This window comes from Delphinus delphis, chromosome 13 (assembly GCF_949987515.2).
Source record: "Delphinus delphis chromosome 13, mDelDel1.2, whole genome shotgun sequence".
Classification (NCBI taxonomy): domain Eukaryota; kingdom Metazoa; phylum Chordata; class Mammalia; order Artiodactyla; family Delphinidae; genus Delphinus; species Delphinus delphis.
Genome location: NC_082695.1, coordinates 14,791,791 through 14,806,401, shown reverse-complemented (window position 1 = coordinate 14,806,401; position 14,611 = coordinate 14,791,791). Strand labels below are relative to the sequence as shown.

The following is a 14,611-nucleotide window of genomic DNA, read 5'->3' as shown; positions in this document are numbered from 1 at the left end:
GTTGGAAAAACTCAAAGGAGCTTCATTTCAATAAATAATGCTTTTCTTCTTCAATGAAAGTTTGCACATTAGAAAAGTGAGTAAGGATGGACTTTGGGCTTTCTGGGAGGAGAGACAAGATGGTTCTTCCACCCTGGACTGTGGCCCTGTCCACCTTCCCAGGGAGAAGTTACCACAGCCGCAGAAGATGATGCTGGGGCGTCTGCATCAGAGGACATCTCATCTTGAGGAGGCCCCGCTGCTGTGGTTCCTGTCCCTCCTGCCCACCCTCTCTGGGTACCTGGTCTATCCCACGTGGGCAGTTGTCACCCTAGCAGGGGTGGATAAGAGCGGGGGGCGGGGAGAAACCACAGAGCAGTCACACAGATACCAAAGAGTGCAGTTCACAGCCTTGCTAGCTGCTTCCCTTCCGGGCCTTCTGCACAGTGTTCTCATGAGAATGAGGTTACCAGCTGGCCCGGGCCACAGGCTCCCAACAGACACGAGAATAATATTTCACAAGTCACTGGATAAAACTCCAGCCCTTCCAGGGGTCTCCCGGGTAGGGGAGGCGTCCTCACTGGGGCAGCCCGCTCTTCATGCCCAGCTGTTTCTTGAGCTCCGGCAGCTGGGCCAGGCTAATGTTGCTGCCCCCACAAACGATGACCACGAGGGAGGACAGTGGGGTACAGAGCTTCCCCTCTCCTTGCAGCTTCTGAACCACGTTGCTGTAGATGGCGGCCAGGGCTGCCCCACAGGCGGGCTCCACCAGGATCTTCTCCTCATCTGCCAGAGGAGGGGGATGGTGAGGGTGGAGCCAGAGTTCCGCAGGGTGCAAGGGAACAGTCGGGCCACTGGTAAAGCATAAGCCACTCAGCTCTCAGCCCTGGGCACAGACTCTGGTCCAGGACCAACCCCACCTGCCATCATTACCCTACACTGAACTTCCAAGGTCTGAGCCAGGGCTGAGTTTCATCATCAGTGCTAACACTGAAAAGATGATTGTAATTTCCTGAGCACCGTGTTGAGGATTCTGAGGAATCATCTGAGCAAGAATGCCAGGGTTGATTAGCCAAACTAACTGTGAGTATAGGAGAATTAAGTGGCAGCTTAAGTGTGTGTGTGTGTGTGTGTGTGTGTGTGTGTGTGTGTTTGTCATCCCTGTCCCAGGATGAACCCGGTAAGAGTCCAGCTTAGTTACAGACCCACCTCTGAATCCAACACTGAGGCCCATAGTTTCCTTTGTTACCCTGGCTACCAGGAAACTCAGAGCCAACGTTTTAAATACTTCGTTATTTTGCCTTGCTGTTATGTTATCAGACTTACTTCTTCATTTGTCCCTCTGGTCTTTCTATTTTTACCACCGCATTGCATTAACTTCCATTAATGGGAAATTCCAGGGAGGGACGGGAGACAGAACTGTGAATGGGATCCCTTGGCACGCCCAGTGGACGGCCACTTAGGTCCTGAATCAGCAGGTCGGGTCTTGAAAGGACTTGGCACATACCCACAAACTTCTCAACAGCGGCCACAGCCTCCTGGTCCGAGACAACTTCAGAGAAAATGGGGTGTTCCTGAAACACCTTCATAGCCTGTGCTGTCACAGTGGTCACGCCCAGGGCTTTGGCAACACTGGGAGAGGCAAGGATGGAGAAGCGGGGGAAGAGATAGGAGAGAGGAGGGAGGCAGACCATGTGACTACCTTCTGGCCAATGAGAGGTAAATGGAAGTATCGTGTCTTTAAAGGGAGGGGGCATAGCTTCTGCCCTGACTTCTTCCTGCTAGATGGAGTATGGGTGTGATAGCTGGCACTTAAGCAGCTATTTTGGGCCATAAGTCTACATGATAAGGATTATGGAGAACAAACTCAAGGATCCTGGGCCCCTGGCTTCGTGGAGTTGCCCCTGGACTGCCTACCTCCAGATTATTTTTATATATGAGAGGAAATAAAGTTCAATTTTGTTTAAGCCATTGTTATTTTGGGCTCCTGTATAATGTGGCCAAACCTAATCCTAATCAAACACCATCTGTCAAAAGTTTGGGGCTGGGATAAGAACTCCTTGGGAGCAGGAGCTGTGTTTATTCACCACTGTCTCCCCAGGATCAGCCAGTGTCTTGCACATATTAGGGGCTCAGTAAATGGTTGGTAAATTAGTGAGGTGCGTAAAACCCTGCCACAGAGGAACCCAATAAATGATTAATCTTAGACTTTTCATGCAAGGAAGTGTGATGTTGGTACAGAGTCACACAGACTTGGGTTTGGTCCCAGCCGTACCACTCACTGGCTGTGTGACTCTGGGCAAGTGACCAAAGCCTCAGTTTCTTCACCTATAAAATGGGACTGGCATCGGGATCTGCCTCACAGCCAGCACCGAGGGGAGAGCTCCCCAATGCTCACGAAACATAGTGGCAGCACCCCTGCCTACTTACCTGGTGATCTGGGGCAGGGTGACAAGTTTGCCGGCCTTGGTGGAAGCGTGGAAGCTGCTGGCTCCGATGGTCTCCATGGTGATGATGGGCACGTCCCCCCAGCCCACCTCCACCAGCCCCTGGGCCACTCCGCACAACAGCCCTCCACCCCCCACCGCCAGCACGATGGCCCCCGGCTTTGCGCTCATCGTCTCCTTCAGCTCCTTCACGATAGAAGAGTGGCCTTCCCTGGAGGAGGGGGGTGGCAGGTCAGGGCTGGGCTTCCTGGAGACCCCAGGCAGCCCTGAAGATGCCACTTACCCTCTGTATTTGCCCTCATCCCAGGCGGCTAATGGGCCTCGGGGCTGGTCACCTCGTCCCCGACTCCGCCCCGATTTCCAGCTGGCAGAAACTGCATCTCTACCTGAGGGCTTTCTCTGACCACTGGAGCACTATGACTGTGGCAGCTGGCGGTGCCAGGAGACGAAACCCCCTGAGAGCAGCCCTCAACCAACTATGGGAATTAAGAATTACGGGAGTCGATGCACAGACGCCCCAGCATCATCTTCTGCAGGTGTGGTAAGTCTGGTTCATGTTCCACACTGGCTTCCAGGGGCCCCCGAGGAACTGAGCGCCAGCTGCCCACAGTGGTCACTGGCCCATCAGTGCTTTTTATTGGCTTCCCTCCTCACTCCTCTAATGAGTCACCTCCCAAGTCAACTGCTTTCCCCGAAATCTTTGTCTCGGGGTCTGATTCTGGGGGACCCGATCGCACACACCTGTGTATCTGAGCGCATGTGTTCGCTCATGGTCAAGGAGAATGGGCATTGGTGCACGTGTGTGTGGGCACCAGCTGCCGTGCCTGTGTGTGTGCTTCTACATGGTGATGTGCACACACGTGTACACCGCTATGTGTGATGGTGTGCATCATGGCAGGTGTCTACTCGGTGGGGTGGTGGGGTGGTCACTGCCCACCCCGGGTGACCCTGGGCTCCACGTACCAGATGAGGGGGTCATCGAAGGGAGGGACGTAGATCCAGCCTGAGTTGTTTTTCGTCAGGGCCTTGGCCACCTTGACAGCCTCATCCAATGTCTGCAAGATCACAGAGGAGGCGGGAGGGGTGAGGGGCTGGGGGACCTGGCCCTGCTACCAGGTGCCCTCCGTGGCCCCTGCCCCAGGTTGGCACTCACCTCACCCACCACCTTGACCATGGCGCCCTCATTCTTGAGCCGCTGGATGGTGAGGGCGGGCGTGGTGCTGGGCACGACGATCGTGGCGGGAATGCCCAGCTTCCTGGCCGCGTAGGCAGCTGCCATGCCTGCGTTGCCTGCTGCCGGGGTTGTGCCAGGGGTGGGGGGTAGAAAGTGTTAGTGGGACTCCCTGACCTCTAGGCTCTGAACCCTCCCTGGGTGACTGCTGGCCTCCAGCTGGAATTCTAAATTGGGGCTTCTGCAGATGTTTGCAGGGCCCAGAGAGGTGGAGCCCCTGGCCCCAGGACACACAGCAGAGGACAGGAAGAGGCATGCAGGCCACTTACCCGAGGAACAGACAAAGTGTTCGCAGCCTCGCTCAGCCCACTGTAGAGACAAAGAGGGAGGGGATCAGGCCGTACATCTTCCCTCCCCAAAGAGACTGGCTCAGGGAAGGGTGAGGGAGAGTCAGGCCACTGATGGCTCTGGGATCAGTCCACAAGGGGACCCTCTGCACTGGCACCCCTGAACCAGAGGAGGCGTTAATGGTGGGTGCTCAGGCCTTGCGGGGAAGTTGCAGGGCCTAGCCTGTAGCTCCTAGGATTTCACACGGCACCGGCCCTGGCCTGTCCAGAAAGAGGACCTGCTGCACTCTCCCGGATGATGCAGAGCCCGTGCTGTACCGTCTTGCAGAGGTGTCCGATGCCCCGGATTTTGAAGGAGCCGGAGGGCTGGGCACTGTCTATCTTGAGATAGACGGTGGTACCAGCCACTTTGGACAGGGTCATGCTGTCACGGACGGGGGTCTTCACGTGCAGGGGTTCGCCTGACATCATTGCTGGGAGAAAGGAAGGAAACCCAGAGGGTCAGGGGAGCTGGCCCTGGTGGCAGCTGCTGCCATTCAGTAGGCAGTGTGGCTGGGAGGGACCTTGTCCCTAACTTCCCAGGAGGCCAAGGACAAGGCCCAGATTATAGCAACCTGGAGACCTGAGCTCAAATCTCAACTCGGCCACCTACTTGACATGGGACAAGGAATCTCCCTTCAGCCTCAGCTGCCTCATCTGTAAAATGGGCATAAGGGTCATCTGCCCCCCCACCTTGCCCACCCCAAGACACACATACGCTATGCTGGGAAGCTACGAACATCAGAAATAACATCCAGGGAATTCCCTGGCAGTCCAGGGGTTAGTACTCCTCGCTCTCATTGTCGAGGGCGTGGGTTCGATCCCTGGTCAGGGAACTAAGATTCCACAAGCTGCATGGCGCGGTGAAAAAGAAAAAAAAAAAAGAAAGAAAGAAAGAACATCCAGACTTTGTAACTTTTGAAGAGCATGAGGTGGAAATAGATTTGCAGGTGCTGATGCAGAGTGAGCCACAGGATGGCTAAGGGGCTGAAGCAGGGGCGGGACATCAGATCTAGTCTGTGCAGGGACACACGCACACACACACAATCCACTTGCTCCTGTGTGCACAGGACATCTCAGCAAACACACAAGAAACCAGTCAGGGTGGGGACCTCTGAGGAGAACTGGCACTCGGCATCCCCTTATGTACAATTTGAATGTTTTGCCATGTGCATATATATTACTTATTTAAATATGCATTTTTATTTTATTTTATTTTAAAAATTATTTATTTATTTATTTATGGCTGCATTGGGTCTTCGTTGCTGCGTGTGGGCTTTTTCTAGTTGCGGGGAGCCAGGGCTACTCTTCATTGTGGCGCGCGGGGCTTCTCATTGTAGTGGCTTCTCTTGTGGAGCACGGGCTCTAGGGCACGTGGGCTTCAGTAGCTGTGGCTCGCAGGCTCTAGAGCGCAAGCTCAGTAGTTGTGGCGCAAGGGCTTAGCTGCTCCGCAGCATGTCGGATCTTCCCAGACCAGGGATCGAACCCGTGTCCCCTGCATTGGCAGGTGGATTCTTAACCACTGCGCCATCAGGGAAGCCCTATTGTTATTTTTTATAATAATTATTATATTATTTAATAATCACTTCTAAAGTGATTACCATGTGCCAGACACTGTCTTAAGCTTTACAGATATTAACTCACTTAATCCTTTTAACAGTCCTAGGAGGTGTCATTATTCTCCAGTTCTGGTGAGGAAACGGACTCTGACTCTGTTTTTCAGGTTGACCACATGTACCTCTTATGATACGACATTGACACTTTTCTAGATGGGAGGTGGGGTGGGGTCTATGCTTCCTCCTCTTGAACTGGGTCGGAGGTGGGAGGGGCGCTGTGGCTGCAGTGGAAGTGACGCTATGTGACGTCCAAGCAGTGAGGTGCTGGTGAATATTTAACTGTGGCTTCTCCGAAGGAAAAGAAAGTCCTGATTTCTAGTGTGTGGCTCTAGCCCAGTGTGGCTCTCAAGGCTGGTCCACGTAAGGTGACCCAGCTTCCACCTGGCTGGTAAGCTCCCTGTCCTAACCCAGATGCCATGATGGGCGCAAGCCCAGGCCGCACGCGGAGGCCACAGGTAGGTGTCCCGCCCGACAGTTCCAGCTGAGATTCCAGCTGATGGCCAGACGTGGGGTCTGACTTAGGGATGACTCTAGCCCAGCTACCGTCATCACACTGCAGCCCCCAGGTGAGACCCAAGTGGGAACTGCCTAGCTGAGTCCAGTCAAGCCCCAGAGTCATGACAGGTAAAGAATGGTCTGCTGCTGTTTTCAGTCACTCACCTTGGGGCAGTTTGTCACAGCAATAGAGGCTGGAGTATTGACTTGCCCAAGGTCACACAACTAGGGAGTAGGGGAGGCAGGACTTTTTTTTTTTATTTTTGGCCATGCCGCGTGGCTTGTGGGATCTTAGTTCCCCAACCAGGGAATGAACCTGTGCCTTTGGCTGTGAAAGCGTGGAATCCTAACCACTGGACTGCCAGAGAATTCCTAAGTGGGGAAGACAGGATTTGAACCAGGCAGCCTGGGCCCAGAGCCAGGCTCTCTCCAGGACACATGGGTGTGGCTCAGGGTCTCCTGTCTGCACGGATTCTGGGTGACTGAGAAACTAAGGTGGCCCAGATTCTGACCACGCCCCCTTTCCATCCTGCCTCTCCTGCTGAGTCACAGGGGAAACTGATTCTCCCCAGCTTGATCGGAGCCAGAATTGATCAGCGGGTGGTTGAACAGCCTATTTGCTCCTCCCCTCCCCCCCCACCCCAGAAGGCCAGGCAAGGGTGGCTACCCCCTCCCATCCCCCCACTACATTTCCAGTGACTCCACTGGTCCAGCCCCTGGACCTGGGTACTCCTGGCCCAGGCATCCCCCCTCCTGGAATGGTCCAGATATGCCTGGCTTGGAAGAAAAGTGGGGGATGGCGTTCTGACCACCCCAGCAGCCTTAGCACCCCCCAAATATGGGCCTCCCATGTCTTTCTGAATTAACTGACATTCAGGGCCTGGGGGGGGGGGCCCAAACACACACCACCTCTCCCCTAGATCTGCTGAATAAAAGTCAGAAACAGGAGGCACTCCAAACCAGGGGCATCCCCACATCTGTTTGAATTAACTTTTAGTTCCTGGAGGTTATTCCTCAAACAATGGCATTCTTGTTCTGGTTGACTGGACCTTAAGGTCTTATGCAGGTCTTATGCAGGTAGCCAAGTCCTGGCCTCAGGGAGCCCTCCTGGTGGGGGTGGGGGAGGCACCCACCCCTTTCAGGTGGATTCGGAACACCCGCCCCCAACCCGTCTCCCACTGTGCCATCGGATGCCCGCAGGTGAGGGGGCAGGGTCCCTCCAGCACAGTGCCCTGTGGAAAGGGGGCGTCTGTAAACTGCACTGGGCAGCCATTCCCACCTGCTAAGACTTCAAAAAAGGAGGCTGAGCCAGGTGCGGAGGAGGGAGAGGGCGCGGGAAGCTGCTGTCTGCCTACCTGTCACCCGGCAGTCAGAAGTTACAGTCTCACGTGACTCACAGTATGAGCTCAGTAAAAATGAACTATTATTATACATGGACGGAACACTTTAAGTGCACTATCTCATTTCACCCTCACAACAACCTTAAGAGGAAGGTTCTGTTATTATTACCCCCACTTTACAGATGAGGAAACTGAGGCACGGAGCTGGCAGTGCACCCAGACAGTCTGGCTTCAAAGCATGGGTTTTTATGCTCAACTGACTCTACCTCCCCCTCTTCCCCTGGGAAAACCCAGGCTGGCCGCAGGCACTCCAGTCGCAGGGATGGAGCTGAGGATGGATGGGGCCGCTTACCGGGCAAAGGCGATGAGCTGGCGGCTGCACAAAGCGTGCGAGCAAGGGAGGGATAGATTGGAGATGGTCTAGATGGGTAGACGGCCCACGGACAGATGAAGTGCAGAACAGGTAGAGAGTGTCTTCAGAATCGTCCCGGGGCTAACGGGTCCGGGCTTTATCCCCCCAGGCGCCTCCGGGCAGCCAATGGGGCCCCAGGACAGGCCACACCCCCTCCAGGCCTCGCCCCCTGGCCCAAGGCCGGGGGCTTCCAGGAGGGGAACCAGCAGCTAGCGGCGCCTCTCTCTGGCAGCTGCTTCTGTCTTTTTCCCAGTCCCGCTAGCCACCTCCCCTTCCCCATCCACAACCTCACTTGCAAATGAGGACAAATACCTACTTCCCTAGGGATTTTAGGAGGCTGCTGGAGGAGGGTGTGCGATAATGCGCTTAAAGTCGCTAGCGCGTGCTTGGCACTTAGTAGACACCCAAGAAACAAACAGTGGAGAAAGTGGATACCATTATCATCCCCGTCTTACAGAAAGGGAAACTGAGGCACACAGTAAGAGGGATGAGCTGGCACTTGAACGCAGCAGTCTGACTCCCAAAACTGCAATCTAAACACAGTTTTTAAAATTGCCGTCCCCTGTCATCCTTTATGACCCCTTTGTCCTAAAGGGGCAGACAGCCTTATGGGTAAGACCCAGGAGGGTCAGGGTTCAAATCCAGGCTCTGCCCTTTACTAGCTGCGTGGCCCTAGGCAAGTCACTTTGGCTCCTGGGGGCTCTGTTTGCTCATCTGTAAAATGGGGATGATAATGGTACCTCCCTCCTAGGATTAGATGACATGATAACGTATGTATGTATGGAATTGAGTGTGAGTGTTCAGTAAGTGCTGGCAGCCATCACCATCATCCTCACCATCATCTTCATCATCACAGAAGTGGAAGGTCTTGCCTCCCTGCCCCATGCCAAGCCTCGGATCTGTCGCTGGCTGTCTGCAGGGGTCTGCATCCCCACAGGGGTGGTGCGCGCGCGCACACACACACACACACACACACACACACACAGAGTCGGCTTTCTCCCTGGCCCCTTCAACAAAGCTCTCTTGTCCAACTGGCCAGGAAAAGAATATCGATGAGACAGAGGGCAGAGAGGGCACAGACAGACCACACAGCCATCCCCCTCCATGCGACAAGCTGTCCCCCTCTGACTATCCACAGGCCATCCCTGTAAGGCCAGCAGGTCCGGGGAAGGGCCCAGGGAGCCAGACAGAACCCCCACCAAAGTGGCTGATGCAACCGACACCTGACATTGCCACACCACTCGGCCCTGATCTTCCCACTCCCCGAGGGGCGGAACCAAGGGCTCTGAGACTGATGCAACCGACACCTGACATTGCCACAACACCCGAGAGATTACCAAAAAAGGGCTGCTTCACACAGCAAGCACCTCCCCTGCGTCCACCCCTATAAATTTTGTTCGCGCCCACACCCGGGCGCGACTTCTCTGGCCCCTTTCTCTCGGACCAGTGAACCTCGCCCGGGAGCGTTCCCAAATAAAGCTTGCTTAAGCTCTCCTCCATTTTTTGGTGCCGTTCCTTACAATCCCGAGCCCCCCTTCCTAGTGGGACATCCACAGCTGTGTGTTGGGGATCCAGGGTGGCGGAGCTGAAGGGATGTGAGCATCAGGAAGCTCACGTGTAGCCACAGCCTCCTGGTGTGCATCTGAGTGTATACAGCTGGCGCTCACTTTGCCCGAGTATCTGCTTGTGCCTGATTCCATGTCAAGTGTTTCCTATGTGGGTTTTCACTTAACCCTCAGACAGCTAGGGGAGTGGGCATTTTGAATCCCACCTCACAGGTAAGGAAACAGGCTCAGAGGTGAAGTAAAACTGCCCAAGGTCACCCAGGAGGCAGGGATGAAATGAGTCAACTGAAATAAAACCGCACAAGGTGAGAGCTGTGAGTTTCAGTTTTATTTGGGAGCTTACTGAGGACAGTAGCCCGGGCAGGAGACATCCTCCCAGATCGCTCTAAGGAGCTGCTCCAAAGAGGTGGCGGCGGGGGCGGGGGGGGGGGGCGCGGAGAGGTCAATACATATAAGATTTGGTGAAGGGGGTGCACGCAATCCAGCAAACATCTCGGTACAGCGTTGCTGCTATTCACCAGGAACAGACATCTCCGTTAATGACTTCAGTGCTTTTCTAGGTATGAGAAGATACAAGAAATTGGGTTCCTAAAAATTTTTCCTGAAAATATCCAACTGTCTGAAGGCCTGTTCTGCCAATTTTCCCAGAGCACAGAGCGCCTCATTCCTGATCACAGCCCTGAACTCCTTTTGGGCAGGGTGTGTTGAAGGTCAGAGATTGCAGTGGCTAACGACTTCATTCTTGTAGAACCAGGTGATGAGTGACATTTTTTAGCTGTCAAATGCAAATTCAGGAATTCTGAGTCCTTCCTGGATACAAGGCTGATGGAGGGGTTGGAGGTGGGGGTCAGGGAGGGCATCTGGCCCAGCCTGGTCACAGTCAGAAGTCCCAGATTTAGGCTTTTGATGCTGCCTCCACACGGGGGATTAAGCTCCATTCCAGTGGAACAGCACCCTGACTGGGCGGTGGGAAGCTGCAAGTGGTGGAAACAAGGTGATTAATTCTTTCTTTTGACCTCTATGTATTGTTCCATTAATTTCAACAAGAATGGATCACGGCTGTGATTTGAAAAACACCAAATTAAGAAAATCAATCCTATAAGAACCAAAAAGAGAGGAAAAGACAAAAGATATATCATTTTTGATATACCGTCTGGGCATTTAAAAAAAAAAGTAACTTTACTGGGACTTCCCGTGCTTCCAATGCAGGGGGCATATGGGTTCCATCCTTGGTCGGGAACTGCATACCATACCGCACAGTGCAGCCAAAAAAAAAAAAAAGTAACTTTATTGAGATATAATTCACAAGGCATACAATTCACCCATTTACAGAGTATTAGCTTTAGAACATTTTCATCATCCCACAAAGAAACCCCCGACCCAACAACAATCACTTCTCCTTTTCCCCCCTCCCTCCAGCCCCTGGCAACGACCAATCTGCTTTCTGTCTTTATGAATTCTTCTATCTGAACGTTTCATATAAATGGGATCATATACTGTGTGGGCTTCTGTGTCTGGCTTCTTTCACTGAGTATTCTGTCTTCAAGGTTCAACCACATTGTAGCATGTGTCAGCGCTTCCTTCCTTTTCATTGTTATTTATTATTTATTAATTTTAATTTTTTTTTTTAAATTCAAGATCCATTTGTTCTCTAGTTCTGCCCACACCCTCCTTGAAAGGGCGTTGAATCCTTCCGTTCACTTTAACACCTTGTGCTGAAAACACGTGTTCCGAGGTTTCGACTATGAGATCCACATTCTTAAAGCACTAATAAACCTCATCTAGATTTCTCCCCTTGGATGGGAGGAGATGACCCAAACACAGCGAAGAACAGCTTAGGACTGTGGGCTCTGCTCACCCAGAAGACCTTGCGGCTTCCCTGACCACCCGGCTGGAGCCAGGATTAGGGCCCTGAGACGAGGGGCACCTGCTGGGCTGCTGCCCCCGCCTCCTGTCCTGTTCACTAGGCTGGCTGTCACCTCTAGTTTCCCTGGAGTTCGGGCATTCCGGACGGTCTCTGCTCACACTTCTGTGACACGCCTGCTGCCTCAGCATCGCTGATCCACACCAAGGGGGAAAGGCACACAGAACTGCTTTTCAGCACACCAACGTTCCACACAGAAGTTAAGCCTGCAGGTTCTTTGTCATCAGAGGACATTTTCAAGGCCATGACTTTCCCGGGCTCTCCACTGCCCTTGCCGGGAGTGGCAAACACCACGTGGCCGTGGTGCTGAGTGGGCGCACCCCCCCGGCTCCACTCCGGTTCACTCTCCTGGAGAACTGAGGGCGGTGCCCTGGGCTCGTCAGCAGGCTCTACCCTGAACCCAGTCCTAGAGTGACAAGAGCCACACCTGCAGGTCTGTTCCACTGACCAGCCGCACAGGACCGAGCTGAGCCACGGACCTTGGTCTGGATTGTGTTGGCTGGTCGTTCTTGCCTAGGTTCACAGGCCAACAGCCGCTGCCCTCCCTTTCCTGCTCATCACCGCACCAGCGGCTCACTCCTACCTGCTGCCGTCACACGCCTGCCAACCTCGTGTTCGGGGGCCAGCCAAGAACTGAGACTCCAGCAGGCCCCCAGTTCCCAGCAGGCAAACTCCCCATTAAACTACTGCTGCCTAGCGGTGTTCTCGAGGCTTCAGAGCCAGGAGAGTGCGGAGAGCTGCTGGAGGGTCTTAGGGGGAGGCTGGCCGCTGTCATTGTACAAACCTCAGAGAGATCAGTTCATGCCCATGACTCTAGCATCCAAGGCGTGTCCGTTTCCAGATAGCAAGTGAGTCAGTTTCCTGACAGAACCAAGTTCAAATCCAACTTTTGCCATGAACTTGCTTTAACGGATAGTAGTATCCACCCCTTAGATTTGTCGTGAGGATTTAATGACTTAATTGATGTAAAGTTGTAAGGACAGTTGTAAGCCCAGCATATACCAAGATATTTGCAGGGGGTTTCAGTCTCAGAACACAAACCGCATGTGCACCAAATGAAGACTTTTTTATTTTCCTCTAACTCTGCTTAATTTTTATTTCAAGCAGGTAAATAATTGGAGACCATGAGGGGTTTTCCCTCCCCCCTCCCCACTAGGGGTGGCAGTGACATTCCAGGGCTGAGTCAACACAAGATGGGGTGGGGATGCTGCCTGGTCCTCACTTGTCTGACCCCCGCCCCAGCTTGCTGGGGGGGCCCTTCCTCATTCCCTGCCACGTGAATCCTTGTCCCACAGTCTGGGGGCCACGGGCAACCATTCCAGAGAAAGGTTGGAGACTCAAGGTATCTTCACTCCCCTCCCTGTTTTGGCCACTGCCTTAAACTTTCTCTTATCTCCATTCCCTGAGGCAAAGTGCACTGGCCCCTCTTCCAGCAGCGGAGTGTGGAGTAGATGCCTATCAACTGTACATCTGCAGGAAAGTTTGAATAAGTCGTTAAACTTTGGTAGCTTGAACTATCCGCTGGAGACTATTGATACCATGAAAATCAACAAATGTTACAAATGAGGACTCCTTCCTTCTTTCCTTCCTTCCTTCTTTTCCTTTTTCTTTTTCTCTCTCTTTCTCTGTCTCTCTCTGATTTGCCTCTTTGTCTCTCAATGTCTCTCTTTCTTTGTCTCTGTCTCTCTGTGTTTGTCTCTGTCTCTCTGTTACTCTCTGTCTCTCACTGTCTGTCTCCTCCCCAGGGGAGGGAAGTGAGGGGGAGGGAGTGATAAGTTAATATTCTCAAAATATTATTCCTCCATGATACATGCCTCTGCTATGCATTTCCCCTGATTATACAGAAAAATAACTATGGCAAAAGGGAAAAACTTGTTACTGCGGATCCCGGACTGGCTCTTGTTCATTGCCCCCTCTTTACTGAATGGTTGCAGTCAGTTTCTTTTCCAGCTTTTTCTCTGTCATCGGCTAGCTTCTCAACATCTGCGTCCATGCAGTGGGCCTGTTTCTCCCTCCGTTTTAAAACATAAGACTTTAGTCAGTTAAGCTCGCTTTGAATGAGAATGAAAAAAAAAAAAGCACCTCGTTATTTAAGCACCCTCTGAGGAGAATCTTTCTGCAAAGCAAAGAATCCTCTTGTAAGAAATATTGTTATTTTCCACTACTTTTGCAGGTTTGGGTATAGGGACTTAAAAAAAAAAACCTTTTTATTTTAGAATAGTTTTAGATTTACAGAAATGGAAATCTAAAACTGCATAGATAGTACAGAGTGTTCCTATATACCCCACACCCAGTTTCCCCTATTATTAATTTACATTAACACGGTACATTTGTCACAATTATTGAACCACTGTCGATATATTATTATTCAATGAAGTCCATATTTTACTCAGAGTTCCTTAGTTTCTCCCTGACGTCATTTTTCGGTTCCAGGATCCCATCCAGGACGGCACGTTACATTGAGCCATCCTGTCTCCTTAGGTTCTTCTTGGCTGTGACAGTTTCTCAGACTTCCCTTGTTTTTGATGACCTTGACAGATTTGAACAGAACTGTCGTGGATTTTATGTTTTTTCTCATGAGTGGAAGGACGGGGGTTATAGGATTTGGGGAGGAAGACCATGGGGGCGATATCTCATCCCATCCCATTAAGACCATGCCAACTCCCAACATGACTCATCACTGTGGATGCTGACCTCGATCACCTGGCCCAGGTGCTGGTTGTCAGGTGTCCCCCCTGTAACGTTCCTCTTTCTTCCAGGTGTGGAGTGTTTCTGAGTTGCGTCCATGTGTATGACGCACAGATCCCATATTTACTTGGGGGACTTCCTGTCCCTGTGTTGTGATTGTCCTTCTGTCTGCATGTCACTTGGATCTGTCTGTCTCAGTGGGGGAATCATTACACAAAGCCCAAGGACTGACTAACACGCTTTCCCCTCCCCTGGTGACAGTAACGCCTCTCGTGTTGGGTCCACACTGCCTCCTAGACAGATTCTCTAGCTCATGCTCTCCAGTATGGTAGCCCCTGGCCACCTCTGGTTATTTACATTAAAGTAAAATTTTTATTGAAGTACAGTTGATTTACAATATTGTGTTAATCTCTCTTGTACAGCGAAGTGATTCAGTTATACATATATATATACATTCTTTTCCATTATGGTTTATCACAAGATATTGAACATAGTTCCCTGTGCTATACAGTAGGACCTTGTTGTTTATCCATCCTAAGGTTATTTACATATCGATTAAACAAAATTAAACAAAAGTTACAATTCAGT

At 52.1% G+C, this 14,611-nt stretch overlaps 1 protein-coding gene across 2 annotated transcripts; it reads right to left on the bottom strand.

The window, feature by feature from the left end:
* Nucleotides 1-25: 25 nt before the first annotated feature.
* On the bottom strand, nt 26-7,933 carry SDS (serine dehydratase). Of its 2 annotated transcripts, none has more exons than XM_060028128.1 (8): nt 7,787-7,933; nt 4,263-4,417; nt 3,927-3,966; nt 3,580-3,719; nt 3,390-3,481; nt 2,410-2,637; nt 1,487-1,611; nt 26-765 (listed from the first exon to the last, which is right to left on the bottom strand). In XM_060028128.1, the coding sequence occupies exons 2-8, from the start codon at nt 4,413-4,415 to the stop codon at nt 557-559; spliced, it is 987 nt and encodes a 328-aa protein (XP_059884111.1). In that variant the 5' UTR covers nt 4,416-4,417; nt 7,787-7,933; the 3' UTR covers nt 26-556. The 2 variants fall into 2 exon arrangements, with proteins under 2 accessions (XP_059884111.1, XP_059884112.1); XM_060028129.1 differs by having other exon boundaries at nt 3,580-3,716.
* Nucleotides 7,934-14,611: the final 6,678 nt, after the last annotated feature.